Below are 23,074 nucleotides of genomic sequence, written 5' to 3' on the forward strand. Positions count from 1 at the left end.
CATATTTCCAGAATAGAGCGTTAGGAAAAATCAGCAGGTATAGAAAAAACTTTAAAAACCCAATGAAGCCAAAACAAGGCAAAGCTCCAAGGGTTAAAATGTCATTTCCCAGAAGGTATAAAACCCAGCTCAATGTATTTTAATGGGCTACGTAGATTTTGTTATTAAAATAGATTCTTTTCCTTACTTATCACACAGGAAGGCACAGCTTGAGTTGGCAGGACCAGAACTTTTACTCATGCTCTGTATATATGAGTGAAAAGAGTAGATTATTCAAAAAATACATATTCAGGAAAATAATTTGTTGTGTCCTCCCCACTTCCCAGAGGTGCCCAAGCAGATAACCAACATCTGGCAGCCAGAACTACTCAAACTAGTGTAAAGAGGCCTGAATGACTGCATAGGAAAGGGAAAAGAAATATACAGAATTAATTGAAAAAAAAAATAAATAAGCATCAAATCTCATCTGCTCCAGATCAGCAAAGTCATCTGGGAGTCCAGCAGCAGGTACCCACAGAGCACAGACCTCTGTGTGACAGAATGAATGAACCCATCTTCCACATCTCACATACAAATTCACATTTCTCCAATTCAAGAAAGGTCAAAGATGAAAAAAAAAGAAAACCCTCTTCTCAGTCATTGAACTCAAATAAGATAGGACTAAAATCTATCTCATTTTCTTGGGACAAGAAGTCAATAATGATGTAAAACCTCCAGACTGAAAGCAAGGAACATTTTATTTCATTTAAGAATTAGAATGACCTTGCTGAAGCACAGTTTAGCAAAAAGGGGATCTATAAGAGATGTCCACATTTCACCTAGAATTCTCCATATTGCTCACTCCCCAGATACATAAACTTTGAACCCTGGGGAGGAAACTCTGTGCCATCTGTTTGCATAACAGCTATAATCCAAAAATGAGATTGTTGATGCAAAGAAACACCATCACAACCATCTCTTCCACAGATCTTAGAACTGATGATGTATCAGCAGCAGCAACCTTTTCTTTACAGCACATAAGAATAACTCTGAACTCTGCATCCCTCATACAATTACAAACATGACTAGACCTTACTGTGTCTGACAAGACAAGTATTTGATAACAGAATACAACAACAGAAAGATTAATGCTTTCATACAGTTAGTATCCAGTAATTTTGGAATTAGAAAAACTAAAGGTGATGCACGCTCATTTCCAATGTCCCTGAAGTGCAATGATTAACTTCTCTCAGTCCATTTAAAAATTCAAGCTTTGCTCACTAATAAAGCTGAGAGAAAAAACCCAAAATACTCCCTCAAGCCACAAACTCCCCCTTTGTCTCTTGTGAGTTTCACAGAACCACAGAACTGTCATGGTTGTAAAAGACCTCTAAGATCACCACGTCTCACTGTCAACATCTCTCCCTCCCCTAAGAAATAAAATATCCATAATTATCCATAAAAAAATTCCTGCCTCACAATATAGAGCTGGTTGATAATGGGTATCAAACATCCATTCAGATTATAGTAAAAAAAACTGCTCTTCATCCCTAAGACTTATTTATTAAGGCATTTCTACTTTCTGGTGAGCTCCAAGAAAACAATAAATATTTTCCAGTTTCCTGAAGAAGTTTTGGCAGCTGATAAAACAGCAGGTGAGGTTGCCTTGAACTGCTGTTTACAGGAGAGCTCTTCATTAATGTTAAGTATTTAACTTTGCAGTTCAAAAAGAACCATGTGAAAAGTTATTTAATAAAAACACCTTTTCTAAGTAGGCAGAGGTGCTCATTCTTTTAAAAAATCCACTGACTATTAAAGAAATCTTTTCACTGAAGAGCTGCTGGGCATGGCAATACTGACTGCTTTTTTTGCTGTTACTAAATGGGTCTAAATGTTACCGAATTGGGTAACAGGGTGTGAAACTGGAATATGCAAATACAAAAGGAAACAACAGGATATTGTGATTACAAAGACTGTTATTTACTTGTTTGCATGACTTTGTGCTTCCATAATTAGACTGGAGAACACAATTTCACAACAAAACCCTGCAATTTGCAGCAAATTTGTCCTAGTAAGTGTGAACCACTTTTGGAGATTTGTCCCAAATAGCACATCAATTGAGGCCAAGAGGAAAGGCATGGTGTGTCTTCACAAGGCCAAGCCAAAGTGGTAGATGTAAAATGCTGAAGCAGTTGTATTCCTTCTTCAAGAAAAGGTGGCAGTGAAGTTAAGGCAGTTATCAGGATGATGGAATTTTGGTACTTCCAACCTGCTGGTTTGGGGGACTTGTTCTCAAAGAGCAGAGAGGATCAATGATTCACCTCTGCCTGAGAGGCAGTGAGCAGAGCTTGCCATGACACTTCTGACATTTCCTTATTATGTTGTCTCTTCCCCACACTCATCTCTTTTGGACCTGGACTGGCTTCCATCTGTGTTTACAAAGCCTGCTTGCTCCCAGGGCCCAGAGATCTCAAGTAATTAAACACAAGTAATAAACTGACACTGCTGCAGGTCAATTATACTCAAATGTGCATACTGGCAAATGTTTTTCAGCATGTAGGGTAAGGGGAAGATGATGTTTGGAGTATTTTTACTTTTTTGAATATTTTTACTTTTGAATATTTTACTTTAAAACCATAACAGTTCAAATCCACCTCCTTTCAAGTTTTCACATGTGAGAACACCAGCAGGTACCTAACAGTCACAGAACTACATCAATGAGAACAGAATAAGGGAAACAAAGCAACCCAGAGGAAACATCTCAGTGAGAAAGCAAGCAATCCAGACTTTCCCAGGCCTGAAAAGGTATTTTTCAGCTGCCTGGACTTCTCTGTACTGTCCTTGGCACTTAACTTGGCACACTCTCTTTTACAACAGCCTCTGGGTTGGAGGTGTCTAATCAATTTGAAACTCACTTCTCATTCTAACTCTGAAAGATGAAAACAGCTTTTGAGCAGTCCCTTAATACAGGTAATTTATCATTATATGCTTGTGGGTACCTTGGCAAGTTACCTGAATAAAAAGATGGTGCAGGACCCTCAGATATGTTCTGGTGGTGACACAAAATGAATATTCTTTCTTCAGACTTCTAATGATGAGGGCACATAAGCTATTTGTCTGATGAGATTCAGAGATTTATCTGAATAGCAGACATTACTTGTAAGAACAAGTACTGGATGAGAGTTTAATCTTCAGCATGCCAGCTTGAAAATGTAAAGGTCAACTGATAAGAAGCATCTGTGTGATACTGAGTTTCAAGAGTCTGCAAAATGAGTCAGTAGGTAGTCCAATTCTTGCAGAAACTGCTGCTATGTTTTATAAATATCATTGTTGGTAAAGGGCAAAATATGATTAAAAACAAAGGTACACTGAAATCTCCAAGAAGGTTAAGGCAGGAAAAACTATTTAAAAGTGTTACAAAGTATTATAGAAGTGTTATAAAAGTAATCTTCACACAACAAAGACTGTTTATCTGTTACCTTCCATAAAGTGATAAAATAAAGTGATAAATAAAGTGATACTGTAACTCCCTACTCCTTTGTTGACTTTAATAAAAATGTTGTTTTACCAAGTTGGAACACACCCCACATCTCCAAGAAAATCGTTTTTTCCCTATCAACTGAAATACAAGCAACAGATGAGCACTTTCCAAATTTAATTCTGCATTCCACACTCTGAAAAATGCTGTTTTTTCCCATCCCTCTCCACTAAAACACAGAAGTGATGTGAAAGCTCATACCTGTGGCCTCATCCTTGGGTTCCACCTGACGTAGTAATTCACCCACAGCTCCAAATGGTTCAGACTGGCTACAGGATACAGGACATGGTTTTCATAGTTTACATAGAAAGGATTTGTGAATTCATCCAACTGACTGTTTATATAGGACCAGAGAGAGACAGTCTTTGTGCTTATCTCCTGGTTGGGAAAAAAAAAATAAAAATTAAGCAGAAATTACGTGGAAAACCTTAAAATATGAGCTTAATATCTACATAACAGGAATTGCACCTGAGACATTCACCTACTAGGAAACTGCAAGCACTCTGAGAACACTTGCAGTAGTTAATCAATAAACAGCCTTAAAACTTTGGGATACTTATGGTCTAAGAGAAAGGAGATCCAGGCATATTATTTTCAGAGACTCTCAGGTCTAGTTGAGCCAACCAAAGCTGTAGTGCTGTAATTTACAGCAATGTTTACAGCTCCTTAAATATCTGGTTACATACTGATCACTAAATAAAAAAGAAAGATAAAAATTGTATTAGTTTTGACAAGAAAACAAGTGAAGAGATCTGAGGTTTGGAAGATCCAAAGCAGCATCTGTGAAAAATGACTATTCAGTTTTCCCACTTACACTGTTTGCTCCTATCAACTGATATTAAGCTTTAAAATGTCTGTTTTATTTTTATTTGCACTTCTAAAAGTTGTATTATACCCAATGTAATCAGCAGGATCGTGGTTAGATCACAGACTGGAAATGTGAGCTTACATCAGGTTCATCTTGCAATTTTACACTCCTTCAGTGCTGTCAAGCATGTGTTTCTGCTACTGCTGGGTCTGAAATTGCATTTCTTTATTGAGAATTGCATCTGACTACTCACTTAGGAAAGGAAGCTGCCTGGAAACCTTGCCTTTTGCTGAGAACGTGTTATTCAGCTCCATCTTGTGGTATTTACATGCAACTTTATCTCTACAGAGGCAGCAGAGACAAACCAAAAAAACACCAAAGCCAAATAATGTAAGGAATTGTTCCTGGCCTTAAAAACATGAAGTATTAAAATCAAAGCCAAAAGTAAGCAAAAGTCTGCTTGGAATATTAACAAACTTTTTGTTTTTGTTTTTTTTCCCCAAATTCAAACTATTTCATTGAGTCCTAACCTCATCCATTTAGGTATTTTAAAATTCCAGTCTTCAGCCACAAATTCCATGTAATTGTGTCCTAAAATGACCTGCAAAGTCATCCACAGGAATTCCCTAAGAAACAGCAAAATAAATGCTAATATAATTTGATAATGATTATCTAATCATTGATCAAATATATCAATATCAAATATAATTTGATAATGATTATTTAAAATTGCACATGTTGCTTAGAAATATATGAAATTGGACTTTAAACTCTCAAACTCATGAACAAACAGAAAACTAACAGCAGGACACACAGTATGGATTTCTCATACCACAATACTTTATGTCTTCATTGTCATTTAAGGTTATGTGACAACTGTACCCCCCAAAAAAAAAAAGCTCAGGTGTTCTTAGGTCTTGTATTCTAAGCTTTTTCCTATAAAATCAACAAGTTAAGAATATGCTTTATGCTGATTATTTACCTCTTTTAATCTCTCTTTTTCACAGTTGCATAAGAAAGTCCCAAAGAGACAACTGTAAAGGTGATCCAGAATGGTGATCAAAAATAACTCATTAAATTCAAAGGCTGCAGGAAACTGAAATGAAAAATTGGTAAAATTACTTCACACTTTATTTTAAGCCACGGAGAAAGGAAGAAACTCAGACATAAAAAAATTCAGGTAAGGTTTTTTTTTTCATATTTAGTGATTATTTTCAAGAAAAAACATCAATTCCAGGAGCTCCCATTGCAATAATAGATTTCACCAACACACTTTATAAATGCTCTTCAGAGACAAACCTTATATTCTTTATGTAAGTACACCAGAATACAAACATAGAAACCTTAGCTGATGTGAAACTGGTGCCACAAAGCATTTTAAGGAGCTCTAACACTGTTCTGCTCTAGCCCACCTCAAGCTGTCTTCAACATCCACTTTATTTCTCTTATTACAGGACAAAAAGGAATATATTTTTTTTTAATAAAAGAAACATGATGACATTTAAGAGTTTTACATCCTATTTCTAACATGCAATGAACTGGACAATAAAGACTATTCCACCTATGAACTCCACATATTTAGAATGTTCCTTTTACTTTCTACCCAAATAAGTTGTAAATTCTCCATTTCACCCCTTGAGTTTCCCACCAGCTATGTGCAACATGCTTTTAATCCCTCTACTTTTATATTGGAACATCCTGTACATCTGAAATGAAGGGACCACAAGGTATTTTTTCACATGTAGAAGTTACTGATACCTTCTAGGAAACACGAAGCAATTTGAAAACACACAAAATTAAAAAATATATGTCTTATTCCCTAGTGCTTTAAAAAATCATAAAGAAATAATTGCAAATGGAAAAGCTCCTCCTTAATCAGATTTTAGGATAGGATTACATATGACAACTGTGTCTCAAACACAGCCATAGAACAGTAAACATTTCAGAGAAGAAAAAGGAAGTTGCATTTCTCTTACTCCCATCAAAGAAAATGTTCTAAGAGACTGATTTTGAGGACAAATGAAAAAAGTTTTTCATTCCTACTAAAAGAATCAATCTTTGCAGAAGTGTAAAATGCAAATTTACAGCCTCATAACAAAGGATTTCCTGCTACACAGAGAAATCTCAAGTCAGTATTTCAGATCTGAGGGAAGCAGTGGACTGGTTTCTGTTACGTGCCACTGAAGAATACTGAACACCTTGGCATGAGTGACTCAAGAGCTACTTTAAATAAAATTAAAAAAAAAGATTACAAGTATAGCTAGGAGGAATAACACAGCAATTGGGACTGTGGAGGAACAAGCTGATCCAGAAATCCCTCTTCAATGTCATCTGTGATTTATGAAGGGCAAATGTTTATTCATGTTGAAAGTGAAGAGTTGAATAGCACATAATGGATCTGCCTGTATTAAACCCAGAAATACCTAAATTTTAAGGAAAGTTCTTCTAAAAGAGGATTGATTTGAAGCAAAATTTGCAAACCCACTCTCTTTCCAAGGCTTCTCAAGCCAAGATATCCCAAACATGTTGGACACTGCAAAGTTCTCACACTGGAGCATCTCTCTCAAATCACTGGGTTCAATCCCCTAGCTGTTTGTTGTCAAAAAACACAATAATTTTACTTTATCAAAATTATCTCTTCTTTAGGCATCTTCGAAAGTTAACAGGGCTTCCTTCTCTCCAGGAAATCATGCCAAAACTCAAATACAAGACCACAACAGTTATGATTTTCAAAAAACATGGGCAGAAAGGTCAGCTGTGTGCTGAGCTAAGTCAGGAGGAAATACAGTGTGTCTCAGACCTCAGCCCCCTGCAATCAGACAGAGAGAGCAAAAACAATTTGCAAAGGATCAGAATGATATTTGGAAATATCTTTGAAGACAAAGCCTCTCCTAACGGGACTGTCTTTAACTGAAAGCACTTAATGAGCCTTGTCACATTAGGGTTCTGTGTTGTGATGGGTCCATACTAATCAGATGGATGCTGACACAGCTGCTATTCCAATCCACTGAAGCATACTCAAAATTCCATACATCAGTGGTTGCACTCCCAACTAATTTATTAATAAGTGATAGCACTTTATTGAAACCCTCTCTTTGGATACAAGAGTTGTACTGTTGGAGCTGATGTATCAAGACTGCAAAGCTTCTATTACCACTGCTGAAAAACCACTGACCTAAAAATGCTTTCTTCTGTAGTTCCAAGCCCATTAGTGTCTGTTTGAAGATTCAGGTGGAAAAATTCCCAAATGAAAATTTACTTCTTGTCAAACCCACTAATTGTGAGAGAACGCATGGGTCATTAAAATCTCCCACTTGATGCTGCTGGAGTTATCATGGGTTTGTTGGTTTTTTTTTTTTGTAAGGGAGGTATTTGAAAATAGAAATCTTTTGTTTAAGAAGTCTGATGATGCCAAATGGCATCTGAGCCACAGACATGCAAAATAAACTTCTGCACTGCAGCTACACTTAAAAGTTGAAACACTTTGTGGAACAGTTCTTAGGATTGTGGACCTGGACTGGATCAGGTTAACCAAATGCCAGATACTGTTAGAGGGATGCTGCAGAAACCAGTGAAAAATACACCCCTGGCACACATAACACCCAAACAAAATGCAACTTTTAAATACACCTTTTCTCCTTTGTTGGTTACTGGGCATGAAAAGTAGAAAATTACTACTTGAGCTGCAATGCTACACACTAATTTTATGGTTTTGTTTCATTTTTAATGGCATCAGTATTGCAACAGATCAAATGTAGCTTTTCCAGTTTGACATATGCTATTCAAAATCACCAGAATTTCCTAACAGAGGGAAAGCACTTCACCATATGTTTTTTATTAAAATCTGGTATCAATGTACTTCTCTTAATGTGTGTTTTACAGACCATAAAAATAAAAAAAAAGGGAAAATATAAAGCTGTCAAAGATTAAGTTACAGTTGTCTTCTGAAGCTACCCAGAAATTTCTATGTTAGTGGGAAATGAGAGATTCTCTCACTGTATTAAGATGAATATTTTAAGAATGTAATTCTCAGAACCCAAAAGAGAAAATTTGCTTTGCTTTGAGCATATGCCCAGACCCAAGCCCTTACACCCTCCTGCAGTCATCAACACTTATTTGAGCTTTGGAACATTTCACATATGTTTAGCATGGATTCTAAAGCACGAAACTAGAGCTGTTTTATGTGCAAGTGATCTGCTCCAGGATAAAACAGAATCCTGGTTTTCATAGGTCCATGCCAAGGTAGTCACAGCCTTCACATCTACTCTCTAGGTGCTGAAGTCAACTAAAAAATAAAAGGGGGCAAGAACTAAGAGTGAAATTTTCCATTTTTTCCTGCTGAACCATCAATGATTTTTCAATGCCACTGCTGTTTATGAATTTCAGAACAGTTTCTGGATCCAGGTTTTGAGCAGATGTGGTACTGGCAAAATGTTTCACAAATTATACACACACCCTTTTTTTTTTTTTTTTTTTAAACTGTTTATAGTAAGAAATAGGAGGCAGCAAGGGAGATCACAAAAATAGAAGAGGCTGCTCTCATTTGAGGATCTCCCCAGAGGTCTTTTGTTCCAGGTGTTAAGAACTTCTCTTTGCTATTGTTATCAGCTTCCTTCTGTAAGAGGGGCTGAATTGTTCATTTTTCTCCAGCCATGCTAAACCACATATTGATGCTTAAATAGAGACACACAGAAAGATAAAGTCTTCACAGGACTCTAGGCAAGGGCCCAGTATTACAGCAGGGAACTTTCATAAAGCACTACAGATGGCTTTTTTGAATACAAGTTTTGGAAACTCTGATGGAAGTGTTTTAGAAGCATGTTCAGAACAAGGAGGCTAAGGTAAGAGATGTGGGAGTGCCAGCAACACATAGAACAAGACTGTCACCTTCATTATCTTCAAAGAAATCATATGCTACATAGAAAACTAAAGGGAAAAAAAAAAGGAAAAGAAAAAAGGGACTCTTCTCATTTTCTTGGAAATAAAGCTTTCCCATGGACAACCTATGTCAGTAATCCATAAAGAAACAGCAATATAAAAGCTCAGAAAAATCTTTTGTTTGTACTCATGGAGATACAAATAAGAAAAGTGAAGGTTAAATCTGTACTATGACTTAACACATTCAAGAAAAAATTGAGAATTTTAGTACTTTGAATCTTAAATATCACTGTAATTTCCAACATCCTCCCTGATCCAGAAGTAAAAGCAGTGCTGGAAGAGAATTTACCAGAGAAGAGGCTTGTGTGCTGGCCATGTTGCCCTTTGTGCATAATGGTGCCAACATTAACAGAGCTTTCACATCTGAGGCATGCATAGAACCCTCTCCTCCCCCCTCAGTTCACAATGAGTGGATTTTTTTCTGTTTCTTAAGGACAATATAAATCCATGTGAATAGTTACTCCAGCAGTGAAGATGCAATGCAAATAATTTATCTCATCAATAACCCTCATTTATGTCATGAGAGAATCATCTGAAAGCTATTTATAACAGAAAGGATTCCTGATAGTTTGGTTTCCAGTCCACACTTCTACTCTGGCTCATTGTATCTCACAAGAAGCAAAGATTTTTCCCAACATGTGCACAGTGCTGCCAAAGCCTGACCAACTTCAGGGAAACATGCTGCTGCTCAGCAAAGAATATGTTCTCCTACATGAATGATGTTTCCAAGATAAAGACTAATACCTCATTTGAATATACTTTTAAGTATCTTTACCTGCTTTGTCATTTGCCAAACGCAGTCAATGAACTGAAGGAAAATGGGGGATCTGTCTGCATCAGCATGATCATCATCTCCATGTCCTACTCGCTGAAAGTCAAAACAAACTTTTCATTTCAGTCTGGTTTATTCACAATACCACCCCAACACTTCAAAGCTGAGTAACTCTTAAATATGGTCCAAAGAGAAAGAAGACAAACAAATCTTCCATAAGGATGACCTGTACTGTTCAACTACTAAAAATATATCCCAATATTCACTTATGGACAAGCCTTTGCTGTTGAGAAGAACAAGAAAGGCATTTGATAAATAGAGTTTATTTATTTATTAAATAGAGTTTAACTGTGTCAGCTCTTTCCCCACCTTTCACTGCACAGATGTTTATTTCTGCCAATGGGTCACACTGCTAGGTATTTACCAAAACTGCACTGAAAAAAATGTTTCTTGCATATCCACCAGCCATAACTACACTTCCTTTTGCCTAAACCACCTTAGTCAGAGCCCACAAAATGCCATAATTATTTATGACCTAATTCCCCACTAGCCCATGTGTTAAATAAACACCTCAACCTTAAATCAGAGTAATGGTTGCAGAAATTTTACCTTCTAGGCACCTTAATTGTTTTCCTTGTTCCTCCATTCATAAGATTGTTAAAGATGAACCCATTTGTTACAATCCCTCTTCCTCATAAAAAGCCATGTGGGGTTTTTTTTTTAACTATTATGTTCAAGCCACTTAATCCTTATTTACTTTACATTATACCTTTCACAGATTTCCTGTTAAAAATGAACAGGCCACAGTTCTCTGACACACTCACCCCATTAAAATGACATCAGAAACAGCAGTCAAAATGCAGAAGAGTTCTGTGAGAAAACATGTACTGAAAATAAAATGCTGACAAACTGACAGGAAATCTTTCAGCTTACCATTGCGAATCGGTGCCCAAAACTTATCCATTCTTTCTCTATAAGAACTTCAAAGCCTTTAATAGTTCTGTAATAGCTGTCCAGCATAAGCATAGCAAGTGCAGTAAGCTGTGCAGTTCTATCCCAGCCATCACTGCAATGTACCACTACTGAGGTTTTACCAGATTCAATTTTATCTGCAATTCTTACTGCTCCGGCAAGAAGCATCTTAAAGAAACAAAAATAAAAAAGAAAAACAAGCATATTAAATACTAACCAAAACTCCACAAATAAAAAGGTTATAATTTGATATATTTAGCTTAATGTAATTCAAAATTTTGGATTAATTATCATTATCTGGAAGACTGTGCTTTAAATTAGAAAACCCCAAATGATGACATGCATATTCCTACAAGTACAAAACCTGTGTACACTCTGTTCTCCAGGAGAGAGTTCTTACTAGATTTCAATTACTATATCACATAGCAAAAGAAGCTGGAAATACCTTTTCTATATTAAATCCAGAATTCTGTATCATGATGAAAAGACACCAAGACTGTAACCTACTGAAAAGGCTGAAGTTCAATGTTTTCAAAGTTCACTTTCAGAATAATCAATCACACTTTCCTCCTCAGCTTTCAGTTCTCAACTACTAATTTTAGAGAAAGGGACAAAACCATGCAGCTTAATCAAAACACAACCCAAACAAACTCAGACACCCCTGGCTGAGAGCCTGTGCTGATTTGTGGGTGCACAGGGTATTCAAACACAGAGCAGATTCAGAACCACACTGGAGAGCAATGGATAGACAGGGCACAGGACTGAGATCACCTGTATGAACTTGTTATATTTCTCCACACCAATAAAAAGCCTCTCTTGTTCTCTTATGTCACTGTAGCTTTTCTAAAAACTTGAATCATCTTTCTCCTGTGAAGCTTTGACTCTGTAACACAACAAATCGTGGCACTGAAAAATATGTGGAAAAAAAAAAACCCCACTAGAACAGGATCACAGGAGATATTCCTACACTGCATTCCAAAATCAGAAAATGGAATCTTGCTAAATACTTGCATTTTTCCCTCCCCAGGCATGTCAAAACATCTTCTGGGAAGCAGGAAAGCCAGCTTCCCCTGAAGAAGCTGTGTCCAAGACAAGTCTTCAACACCATTACAAGAATCCTGCTTTACAGACATTCTGAATTGATTTTGTCTTTCATCGATTGTATCTTTTATAGTAAAACTGAAGGATCCTAGGGTGGAAATACCAGGAAACAATACAAAAGCCTGTCTGGGGGAACAAAGTTTGTGGTCTGAAGTAGTCAATGGCCCATCACCAGCTGCACTAAAAAACTGCAAATATTTAAAAAGTTTGGTTTTCAATAAAACCAGAAAACTGATCTATATAACATAAAGGTATACAAAGGTTTGCCCTTAGTTGTCCTAAAGAGAACACAGATGCCTCTGAAGGAGTAAAGCTGAAAATAAAAGGACAGAACAGATACAGGCAATAAGCAGAGAATGGGAGAGTTACTATTAATTCAGTAAATTAGCTGTGGAGTAGCTGAAGCATTTTATTCTACTTTGGACAAGAGCCTCTAGAAAAATTAACAGCTTCCTCCACAAACTACTGTTTTTCTTTACAGAGGTTTGAAAACACATCAGCCATCACAGTATTTCAGTTAGGGGTCCTAATGAATTGGTTTGAATTGGCTTTGCTTTGGTTTAGAAATAATTAATAGCACAAGATCTGCCCTGAAATACAGAAAAATACCCTGAAGGTCATGAGAAAACACCCAGGGTGTGCAAAAAAGCAGCAAGTAATTCCACTCCTCTTGTTACCACGTGCAGAGAACATTGCTGGTGCCTCCCCAGACACTTCTGGACCATCTTCAAAGTGATGTGGAGGCCAAGTGCCAGAGAGGTGAATTTCCAGTAACTGATTGCATTAAACTGGGCAAGTCACACTGGTCAGAGCCCGGAAAACAAAAGATGCCTTAGAGTAAAGCTGTAGATTTGTTAATTGCTACTAAAAGCCAAATCTGATAGGCAAGGAAGGCCTGTGGTTCTTGGACAGAAGCACAGGGAGATAGCATCAACACTGTGTTAACACAGCAATAGCAGCTTTTAAGAAACCAGGTTGCAGTTTGAGCTGTCAATACTCTAACATGATGTATCACATAAGGACAGCTTCATGAAGAATGTTACATATGCATCAACCCTTTAAAGTAACTTAAAATAAATTTTTAATTCTGTGCTAATCTCATCTGTGCAGCAGTGATACCAAGGTCCCCTCCTGACACTGTCTAAGCCCAGGAACCCCACTGAAATCAATGTCAGTGAAAGGTCAATGGACCACTGGACCAAACAACTTCCCTTTTAAAACCAGACTACTGTATTTAAGGCCAGGGTGCTAAGAAAAGGTTTCTAGATACTCATAGTCCCAGAGCTGGCTGGAATAGTCCCTCTTCAAGAGAACAAGAAAATCAAACTGTTCCCAAAAGATCGTGACATTTGTTTAATTCCTAATTTAAGTGTTTGCTCCCTCTACTGGTTTTCCTGCAGCAGATAGCAAGTGCTGGTTAACAGAACAGAAGAACTAATGAACAACCCAAAACATGTTTTGCTGAGCAACATTTAAGCCAGCTGCAAACAAAGTAAATTCCACTCCATCCATATGAATTCTAAGCAGGGGGAGTGAGTCTGGTAGCAAAATAATCTATTATAAAAGCATTTCAGAGTTTAGTGAAGCAGAGTGTAAAACTGAAGATGGCAGTGATCTATTTTACTATTATGTTAAATAATAGAGCAGGTTATAACCCAGCAGAGCACTGACTGTAAACAGCCCATGAACATGGAGGTGGCTGACACATGAACACTAACATTGCACTGAAGGAGGGAAAGATGAGAAAGACAGCAGAATTTACACTGAAGTCCTTTTGGCAGCTGTTCAAATATCATCTGAAGTTCCCAGGGCATTCTTCCAAAAAGCAGGAATAACCCTGGACTGCTCACAAGCATTCCCTCTCAAGAAAATAAAACACTGTCCAACACTAAATACTGTGCTATCAGGAATTAACTCATTATCTACCAATACATAAAGCTCCAAAAACAAAGTTATTATGGAATGCTTAAAATGTTGTGTTCTAAGCCACCATTATAAAATTCAGCATTCTTTCAAGGTCATCCTGATCAAAACAACATGCTTAAATCTAGACATTATTTTATTAATATTTTCAGAAATGTAAGTTAAAATCCTAGTTTAAAAAAAAATTCTTTTTCACATCAAAGTTATTTTACCCTGATATATTCCAGCCAATGTGTGGAGTCCACATTTGATAACCACCGAGTCTCATCAATAGTAGGATAAACTATTTCCTTCAGCTTCCGTAGGGATTCTCTCATCACGTGTATATTATGAATTTCCAGAAAGACCAGCTCTGCATTTGGGTAGGCACTTTCACTTTCATATCCTCCACCCTTTGCCTGTCATTCAAAAAAGTAAAAACAGACAAAAAAAGAACATGTACAGCACTTCAGTGTAAGACTGAGTTATTTTGGTCAGGTTTCAGGATTGTCTCAGAGAAACTAATTATTTTAGCACTAATAAAACCATGTCTTTTGCTTTTGCTTTTCTACGTAGCACTAGGGGTATTTTTTTTAGGTGAAAGAAATTCTATTTGTAATAGGCAATGTTTGATAATACATCCATAGACCTTCCTCTTTTTACTACTGAAACCTTTACTCTTCTGTGGGCTTCACTGCATCACAGTGGAGCTCTGTCTTCATGCTGCCTTCAGTTCCTGCTGACCTTTCAAAAATTGCTGCAAGCAGCTTGCCTTCCTTCCCATGCCCTCTTTAGAGACCTTTTTTAATCTCTTTTCAACATCAAGTTCTCCTCATCCTCATCTCTTACTCAATCTTCAAGCTTTAAATAAACATAAAACCACGAGGTCCCTTCCAAACCCCTAATATGCTGGGATTCTGGGATACTGATGCTAGTTAGGACACCAACCTTGTTAGGACAACCTACCTTGTTTGTGTCTGCAACACTATTCTGTCTGGCATCAAAAATGATAAGTTTATGTGACTGAGCATTAGCATCCATTATTGTCTGTAAATATTTTTCATCTTCTTTGCAACGTTTGTCATTGGGGCCTACTGATGGCTGACTGCATCGTGTTATTGTTGCTTGGCTCTCAGGATGAATCCAGGATAACACCTGGAATACAAGAGAATTATTTCAGTTTACTACACTACTATAAAAGCAGCAGGCCACAGCACAATTAGACAACCACACACCTCCTACGTGGCATTATTTCCTGGAAAATCAACAAACTCAGATTTAAGGACAAGCTGATGAAAAATCACACTGAGATCACACCAGCTCATCCCAAAGCTGAGCTTGAAATACAGTAACTCTAAACCTAGAATTATAGAATCATAGAATCATAGAACTGGCTGGATTGGAAGGGACCTCAGAGATCATCAAGTCCAACTCTTGATCCACTCCTGCTGCAGTTCCCAGCCCATGGCACTCAGTGCCACATCCAGGCTCTTTGGAAATATCTCCAGACACGGAGAATCCACTCCTTCCCTGGGCAGCCCATTCCAATGCCTGATCACCCTCTCCAGAAAGAAATTCTTTCGAATCTCCAACCTAAACCTCCCCTGGCACAACTTGAGACCCTGCCCTCTTGTCTTGCTGAGAGTTGCCTGGGAAAAGAGCCCAACCCCCCCTGGCTCCAACCTCCTTTCAGGGAGTTGGAGAGAGTGATGAGGTCTCCCCTGAGCCTCCTCTTCTCCAGGCTGAACACCCCCAGCTCCCTCAGCCTCTCCTCATAGGGTCTGTGCTCGAGTCCCTTCACCAGCCCAGTTGCCTCCTTTGGACCTGCTCCAGGACCTCAATCTCCTTCCTAAACTGAGGGGCCCAGAACTGGACACAGTACATCTAAACATCTTAGCTTTAATTTCTAATAAAAACTAAACTAGTAAAAAACTTAAACCCCCCTGCACCTTACTGATTAGGAGAAAAAGAACAGTGGAGGAAAAAAACCTGCTTCCATGGGAAGTCTATGAATCTCTACACTACCTTCCTAAGCAGATTTATGGCATGAAAACTCTCACCACCATCTGACATTTAAAGGGGTTCTTATGCTACCTGCAAAACTTCTCTGTTCTCAAAAATACTGCTTGGCTTGTAACACATTCCACACCAAAACAGAACACAGGATGTGAATGAATATCAGGTAACATTGAAGCTCAGAAGTGTTCACTCCAAACAAAAATTTATTACACAGCACAATAACCAGGCAGTCAGACTCACTTTTGAGTTGCCCTCTTCAGTTCTAAGCCCATCAAGCCCAATTCCTCCTTCTTTGTCCCCTCCTTTCAGGAAGGAAGCTGGCCCACTGTTATTTTACAAAAAGCCTAAAAGAACTTTGATAATTTTCTATGTGCTACAAATTTGTAGAGCACTTATTGTAAAACTTGTAAAAGTTTCACTTACTGGAACTCTGCCTTTTGCTCTAAATGCTGCCACTTTTGAGAGATCGTCATCCTTGACACTGGTTGGCACAACAAGAGTAGCAGGATATGTATCACAAAGCTCATAGGTGCTGTTAATTTTGGATATTTTCCAACTCTCATTGGGCAAGCCCTGTATGAAAGCAAAACATTTTTGGATTTTTCAGGTCAGACCTTTACACACCTGAGTTTTATGCAATGAAACTTTTTATATGCTATGTACTTCTTTAAAAAAAAAGCATGCCCACATTTTTCTTTCAAATCAGTTACAAACTTTAAGTTACAAACAGAACACTGAAAGTCCATCCTATTCACTATCTTTAAAACTGATAAGCAAAATAACCATTTGAATAAAATGCACACTCAGGTAAAAAGTGACCTTATTGGGAAGTAAAAATACTTCTGCAATTAGGAAACTGTAGATTTACAAGGAAAGACTATGGTTACTTTTCTGTTTAATGCTGCTTATCCAAAACCAGATTATAAAGCCTGTGTAACTGAGAAATCACTTAGAAAATGCAGACCCAAGAATGAATGATAAGAACAATTTGTTCAAGAATTCAGCAACTGTTATCTCTCTACTTCAGCAGGTGCAAAGTCAGGCCCCTTGCACTTTAGTGTCTACACAGGAGATCCAGACAATCTGTGTGTAGCTAAACCTGAAAATTCTTGAATATTTTTTTCTTCTGTAAGTGGCTATGGGGGAGATGGAGAAAAAAATAATATAACAAGTGTTAATATAACTTACCTGCCTCTTATACTCTGCCATTGGATCATACACTTTCCAGCCATTAACAGCAAATTTTTCTTTATAGCTGAATGCAAAGAGAGGCTGAAGAAAAGCAAAGGCATGAATTATCATCTGAGGGGCTCCATGCACAACAGTCTCCAAAACAGTGAACCTTCTAATATATCCAATATAACAGTTCTAAAACCTTTAACAGCAGACAAAGCCTTCACTCAAGACTGGGCAACCCTGTGCTAGAAAAAAAATGAGAGGCAGTTTCCTCCTTCAAGGACATTAATAAAATCAAGACAGGAAACTGTCAGAGAGTTGAAGATCAGACAACACATCAATGGGAAAGCCAGGATGGGGAAATCAGTCTCCTACATCCCAACCAATTCCTCACCAATACAAGCATATGAAAAAGTATTCTGCAGCTAACCAATAATAACAGGACTAATTGTACCTATTTGTTGTTTCAGATAGAATTTTTAGACTGAATTAGTCTAAATTTAGACTGAATTAGTCATTTAGACTGAATTATCTACTGCAGAAAATAAGACTCAATACATACATACATACTTCTCATCAGCAACATTATGCAAATCTAGATCTCAAGGGTTCTGTACAAACTGACTATCTGCACCAAGAGCAGGACACAGCATATTATTTTACCATTTAATGCAAAGAGGAAATAGGGTCAGAACAGCCTGACTGCTCTGTAATAAAGTTAATGAATATACATTTCCATGTTATACAGCCCTTCAATTTTTTCACCCACACTTAGCAAAAAGAGGAGAGCCAGTGACAGCCTTTACTACATCTTAAGACTTACCAGCCCATTAGAAACAGGAAATGCACGTGTTACAAGGTTCTCAAAAATCTCCAATCTGTTCTGCTCTTCCTGTTTATAAGCCAGACGCAGATTTCTCATGTCCTGCCAAAAGTAAGTGACACTATTTTACTCTACAATAAATTTAAAAAGCAGTTATAAGTAATTTAATTCAAGGAAGGCACACATGGAACACTAAGTCACTGACATTCTCTAACACAAAGTAGAATAAAATTCTTTAAGTGTTGGTATCAGATGACTAGCACAGTCATTAGAGTTGGTAAATGTCATTAAAACAGCCCTTTTTCCTTTGAGTTAACTCATAACACAAAAGGCAGAGTGTTGAGGTATACAAGTATCACAGAGGAATTGAAATACATTCTTTAAATGAAGCAGAGTTCAAATACAAGGAACTGATCAAACAGCACATGTGCATGTGGATTCCTCTTACTTAAAAATGAAATGAAAATACTTTCATATGAATAAAACTCTCCCATGCCATACCTTGCAAACTATTTCTATACCACATGAGTTGTCTCCATGGCTTTGTACTCCAATTTTTTCAACTCTACTTATGACTCCAAGGGGAACATCAACAACAAAAGGTGGATCCTGAAATTTGTATATAAAACAAATTAAACAAATTAATTTTTTTATATTAGAAGGAATATAAATGAGTATTATTCGTGTATATTTCAGTAGCAGATATAACTCCTGATAAATATACTGCTGTAGAACATCAGACTTCACTTATAACAAATTTGCCCCTTTCTGAGATCTACTTCAGCAACCTTCCCACCTCAAAGAGCATGCAGATAGACAGCAAGGTCTTACCCTTTCAACACTTTTGATGTACATTCTGAAGTCTGTCACTGTTAGTGTTCCACTGACTGCTCCCATAAATGGACAGATATACATAACATCTTTAGCTGGAAAACAGACCAATTAAAGCTTTGGTTTACTATTATAGACATATGTTCCATAAAAACCTATTTCCACTTAAAAACAGCAAGATTTTTGCAGTTCCATCAGATTTTGATGCTTGGCCTTTACAGGGAAGCCTACTCTTCAGATGCTACCAGGACTGAAAGAGCTGTCTTTATCTCAGCAATGAAAACCATCCAATTCCTCAGTCCCACTGCTGCTCAGCAGCCACTGAGCAATGGGCTGGCAGGTAGCAAAGCACCCTGCTGGGTATCCTTACCTGTGTGTGGCTCTGGCCCCTGCCCTGGAGTGTAAAGAACCCACAGAAAGAGCATCCACAAGAACAATTATTGTGTGTACACAGCTGTAATTCAGTCCTAAGCCCCTATCTTCAGTTTCAATTTTATTTGAAAGAGCTACTGTTCCTTTCTAGCCAAGAAATATAAGACTAATACAGAGCTTGCTGTCTCAGGCCAAAATGAAATAAATCTCAGTAAGAACTGGAATGTAAATTTTTCATAACTTCACCCTCTTTACTATCACAATTTTGAAGCTTTAAAATCTATGACATATCCTTCAAGTCCCAAGGTGGAAATACATCTCATGCACCTATAAGGAAAAAACTAACCCTAAAAAAAATAGTATTTATCTATATGAAGCAAGTCATCCTCTGGAACTGATTTCTCCTTCTGACATTTGGATTTAAAAGACAAAGAAAATAAAGTCTACATCAAAGCAGCTAATCTAATCTTACATTAAAATAACAAAAGTCAACAGGAAATAAGATTCTGTTTTTAAATAAACAGTGATTCAATAGTACTCAGTGTCATACTCAATAGCAGCTCACCAATAACTTTGATTGATTCTCCAGGAACAAGTGGAGCCTCTTCCATCTGTGCTAGTTTGTTTCCATCCCGCAGTGCCTGGCAGAAACCCAAAACCAGGAGTAAATCTCACTTTCCATCTGTGCTACCCCCATACATTTTGATGCAAAGTGCTTTTCCTACCAGATTACTGGAACACAAGAAGTGTGTCTTTTTTTACAGGGCACAGCTGCATTAAGCAGCACCACAGCAAAAAAGAAACAAACACAGAACTTGGTATTATCAATATCAGACAGACATGTTAGCAGCTTATTAGTAATAAAGCATTTATGCAACAATTGGATTCAGATGCTAGTTACATAGAGCATACAAAAATATGAACAGAAAAAGCAGCCCAAATTCTTAATTAATAATTTGTTGGTCTTTTGCTAACTGCAGGTGTTATTTGGGGTATTTGATCTACTGGAGAAAATTTTAGAGCTAATATTAATTTTTTCCTTAATGTTTTTTATTTTGTATTTCAGTATTTTCATGAGAGAATGAGATATGAAAACAGCTTTACTAATTTCACATTTTAACTTTGTATTTTTGACAGCAAGAAGTCACACACACCCCATGATGCTCTACTTCAATCAATAACCTACTGAGGGTGCCACAGGTTATGGAAAAGATCCATTATAGGAGTTTTGGATCCAGGAGGTCAGATTAAGAATGAAGTAATAATGAAACAGAGAAGAACAATTAGACAGTTCCATAACTTTTCATTTAGGTAAATGGCTTCATTCCCACTTGATACAAGATCAATCCTTCGGGTCCTTCATTGTCAGCCATGATTTATAATGTACTAAGGATTTTAATTAAAAATAAAAGGGTTCACAGGACCTGTAAGGACCATATGAGAACGTGATCTCTCTCAGGTCAACTCCATGAGTTATTAAGGTTTTTATTTGTTTCATCCTGAACTGAGAATTAAAATATAACAGACTATGTTACAGTAAATAAATATTCTTCCCTGGTATTACTACAGTCCTGAGCCACATAAAAATAACTGGTAGGATCTGCCTGCCTCCAAACAAACTCACCCCATGATCTCATTAATCAGTAACTTCCAAAGATATTCAAATTGGCTTTAGATTTTCTTGGGAACTAATAGACTTTTATCTTCAGCATCTAATCACAATAGATGGTGTACAGATAATTAGCCAATGCTTACATGCACTATCACATTTTAGACTACAAAAAAAACCCCAAAACCCTACCTAGCATGCAACCAGTTAAAACACTGAATGCTTTCTACACCTTCTCTTCCATGAGAAATACAAGATTTTTATGTACTGTACAAGTTGTAATATATAGTAACTCGCTAGACAGGTAATGAATGAGAGATGAGTAAAACTTGCCACCTGATCAGGTTCTGCTTCAGAATGATAGCCATTGTGTCCATCCTGAATCTCCTGCATTGCATGAGGCAGCAGCAAGGCAAGCAAAAGGTAACAGGAAAAAACATGCAGACAACAGGTGAAAGGACAGAATCTTCTCTGCTTCCCCCCTTTTTTTTTATTCTTTCCTTAAAAAGACAGCACACACTTTACTTCCAGTTTAGCTGCTCAAAACCTTCCACTCCTGGCACCAGCTGCTTTCCATCGAGTTGAATCCAAGCTATTAGAATTATCCTTTTAATGTTTTTGGCACAACATAAAATGAGTAAATTTACTCCCTTTTTCACAAGAGTCAGAGCTGGTAGATAAGAACATAAAAGTATGTACTGTCTTTTTAAGACAAATAACCTTAGAGTGAAGAAAATGAATTCAAAGTACACCACATGCTTATCAATAGAAGAAACAGTACAGCTTGCAATGGTAGCATTAGGGGAGAACTCATGCAATCTTTCAAGGAAAAAATAGGTCAACATCAAATAGAATTATCTAGACAATTTTAAAAAAAGCTTTACTGTGTAAAACATGTTGTAACTGAACTTTCAGTTTTATGGTTTCAGATATTTTTCCAGCAATTTCTGTATTGTTGCTGGAAAACCTAAAGTAACTTTACAGAACCTAAAATTACTCCTTCACAGCTAAACATGCAAATTTTATGTTAATTTATTTTTCATCGTATTGACAGCAAATACTGAATATAAATTAAATTTATTTAATAAACATAGGGTCCCTGGGCACTCCAGAGAGAAGCACAAATATCACAGGGTCATATGAAGTAATTGTTTTGATAAGTTCAGCCAAAAGTTTTCTTCCATCTTCTTTCTTTATAAACTGGAGAGAAGTTGTGTTTGTGGCAGTCTATTATTCCCAGTTCCCATGCAAAGAACTTCTTACTTGATAGGCTGTAATTTAAATATGTTTGCTAAAGTCTTTTTTTTTTTTACAGTATTTCTACAGAACCCTCAAAAAGGAAAACCATGAAGGAAGGTCTTCAGTTATCTTCAGATTATTTGAACTCTGCAAATCATAATTAATTAAAGGACTTCTAATATTTATGGTGGAATTCTGTTAAAATCTGAAATTACTTAAATTTCAGACCACAAATACGTTCTTTCTGAAATGAAAACAGAGTAAATATTGTGACCTCTAGAAGAAAACAAGAAGGACAACCAGCAAATACATCAAAAGATTTTAAATAAATGACAGAGAAACAAGCACAGCAGATCAAAGACCAAAACCCTTACAAAGAACTCTGAAAAACTGAATGAAAGCAAGAAATTTTTGTTACTCAACCCAGAGCAATTATTTCAAGAAATCCATTTAAAGAAAAAAATATCAACTCTATAATTGGACTAAACACATCGTTTCCAAATATGTAAACAATGGAGAAGAAAAAGAAATCATTCAGCCTTCATCTCTTGGTTTGAGATTGAACAAGAGGTCTTTGTTTGAATAAAACTGTTAGACACATTTCATGAACAATGTCAGAACACTGTCCAGATCGTTTCTCACTCCATAAACGTTACTATGAGAGAGGGACAAGAAAACAAGGCATGCCCTTTTTATATCTCCAGTGAATAATGGCAAAGACCTACTCTCAAAATTACAATTAAAAATATGCAGGTCATTGCACTGGTGTCTAACATCAAACCTAGCTCTCAAACCCACTGCAGGGTGGTAACAATTAAGGTAAAACATGTAGAAAGGCAAGCATGAGTTGGTATCTTATTTAAATAGGACAGACAAAGACATAATGCTTTTACCACTAATATTCTTTAGTGTAGATAACACACCAGAGCTGCTAATACAGCACTCTGCAGTCTGAAGCATGTGAGCCTCAGTGGCAAGCATCCATTTCCACAAAA

General features: G+C 37.0%; 1 protein-coding gene across 4 annotated transcripts in view; it reads right to left on the reverse strand.

Annotated features, from left to right (window-relative positions):
• The window catches only part of MTMR1 (myotubularin related protein 1), a 39,967-nt gene that overhangs the window by 11,032 nt on the left and 5,861 nt on the right, over window positions 1–23,074 (reverse strand). For 2 of the 4 annotated variants that reach the window (XM_030449369.1, XM_030449368.1), the window contains exons 4-16: window positions 21,177–21,227; window positions 19,797–19,872; window positions 18,860–18,954; window positions 18,530–18,637; window positions 18,029–18,130; window positions 17,218–17,301; window positions 16,453–16,602; window positions 14,977–15,165; window positions 14,244–14,429; window positions 10,969–11,175; window positions 10,039–10,131; window positions 5,308–5,421; window positions 3,719–3,895 (exon numbers count right to left, since the gene is read on the reverse strand). In XM_030449369.1, coding sequence (XP_030305229.1) covers window positions 3,719–3,895; window positions 5,308–5,421; window positions 10,039–10,131; window positions 10,969–11,175; window positions 14,244–14,429; window positions 14,977–15,165; window positions 16,453–16,602; window positions 17,218–17,301; window positions 18,029–18,130; window positions 18,530–18,637; window positions 18,860–18,954; window positions 19,797–19,842 — 1,551 coding nt within the window. In that variant the 5' untranslated portion in view covers window positions 19,843–19,872; window positions 21,177–21,227. The remainder of the gene's footprint in view (window positions 1–3,718; window positions 3,896–5,307; window positions 5,422–10,038; window positions 10,132–10,968; window positions 11,176–14,243; window positions 14,430–14,976; window positions 15,166–16,452; window positions 16,603–17,217; window positions 17,302–18,028; window positions 18,131–18,529; window positions 18,638–18,859; window positions 18,955–19,796; window positions 19,873–21,176; window positions 21,228–23,074) is intronic. The other 2 variants (XM_030449371.1, XM_030449370.1) reach the window with 1 other exon arrangement.

The sequence above is a fragment of the Calypte anna genome, chromosome 4 (assembly GCF_003957555.1).
Source record: "Calypte anna isolate BGI_N300 chromosome 4, bCalAnn1_v1.p, whole genome shotgun sequence".
Taxonomy (NCBI): Eukaryota; Metazoa; Chordata; class Aves; order Apodiformes; family Trochilidae; genus Calypte; species Calypte anna.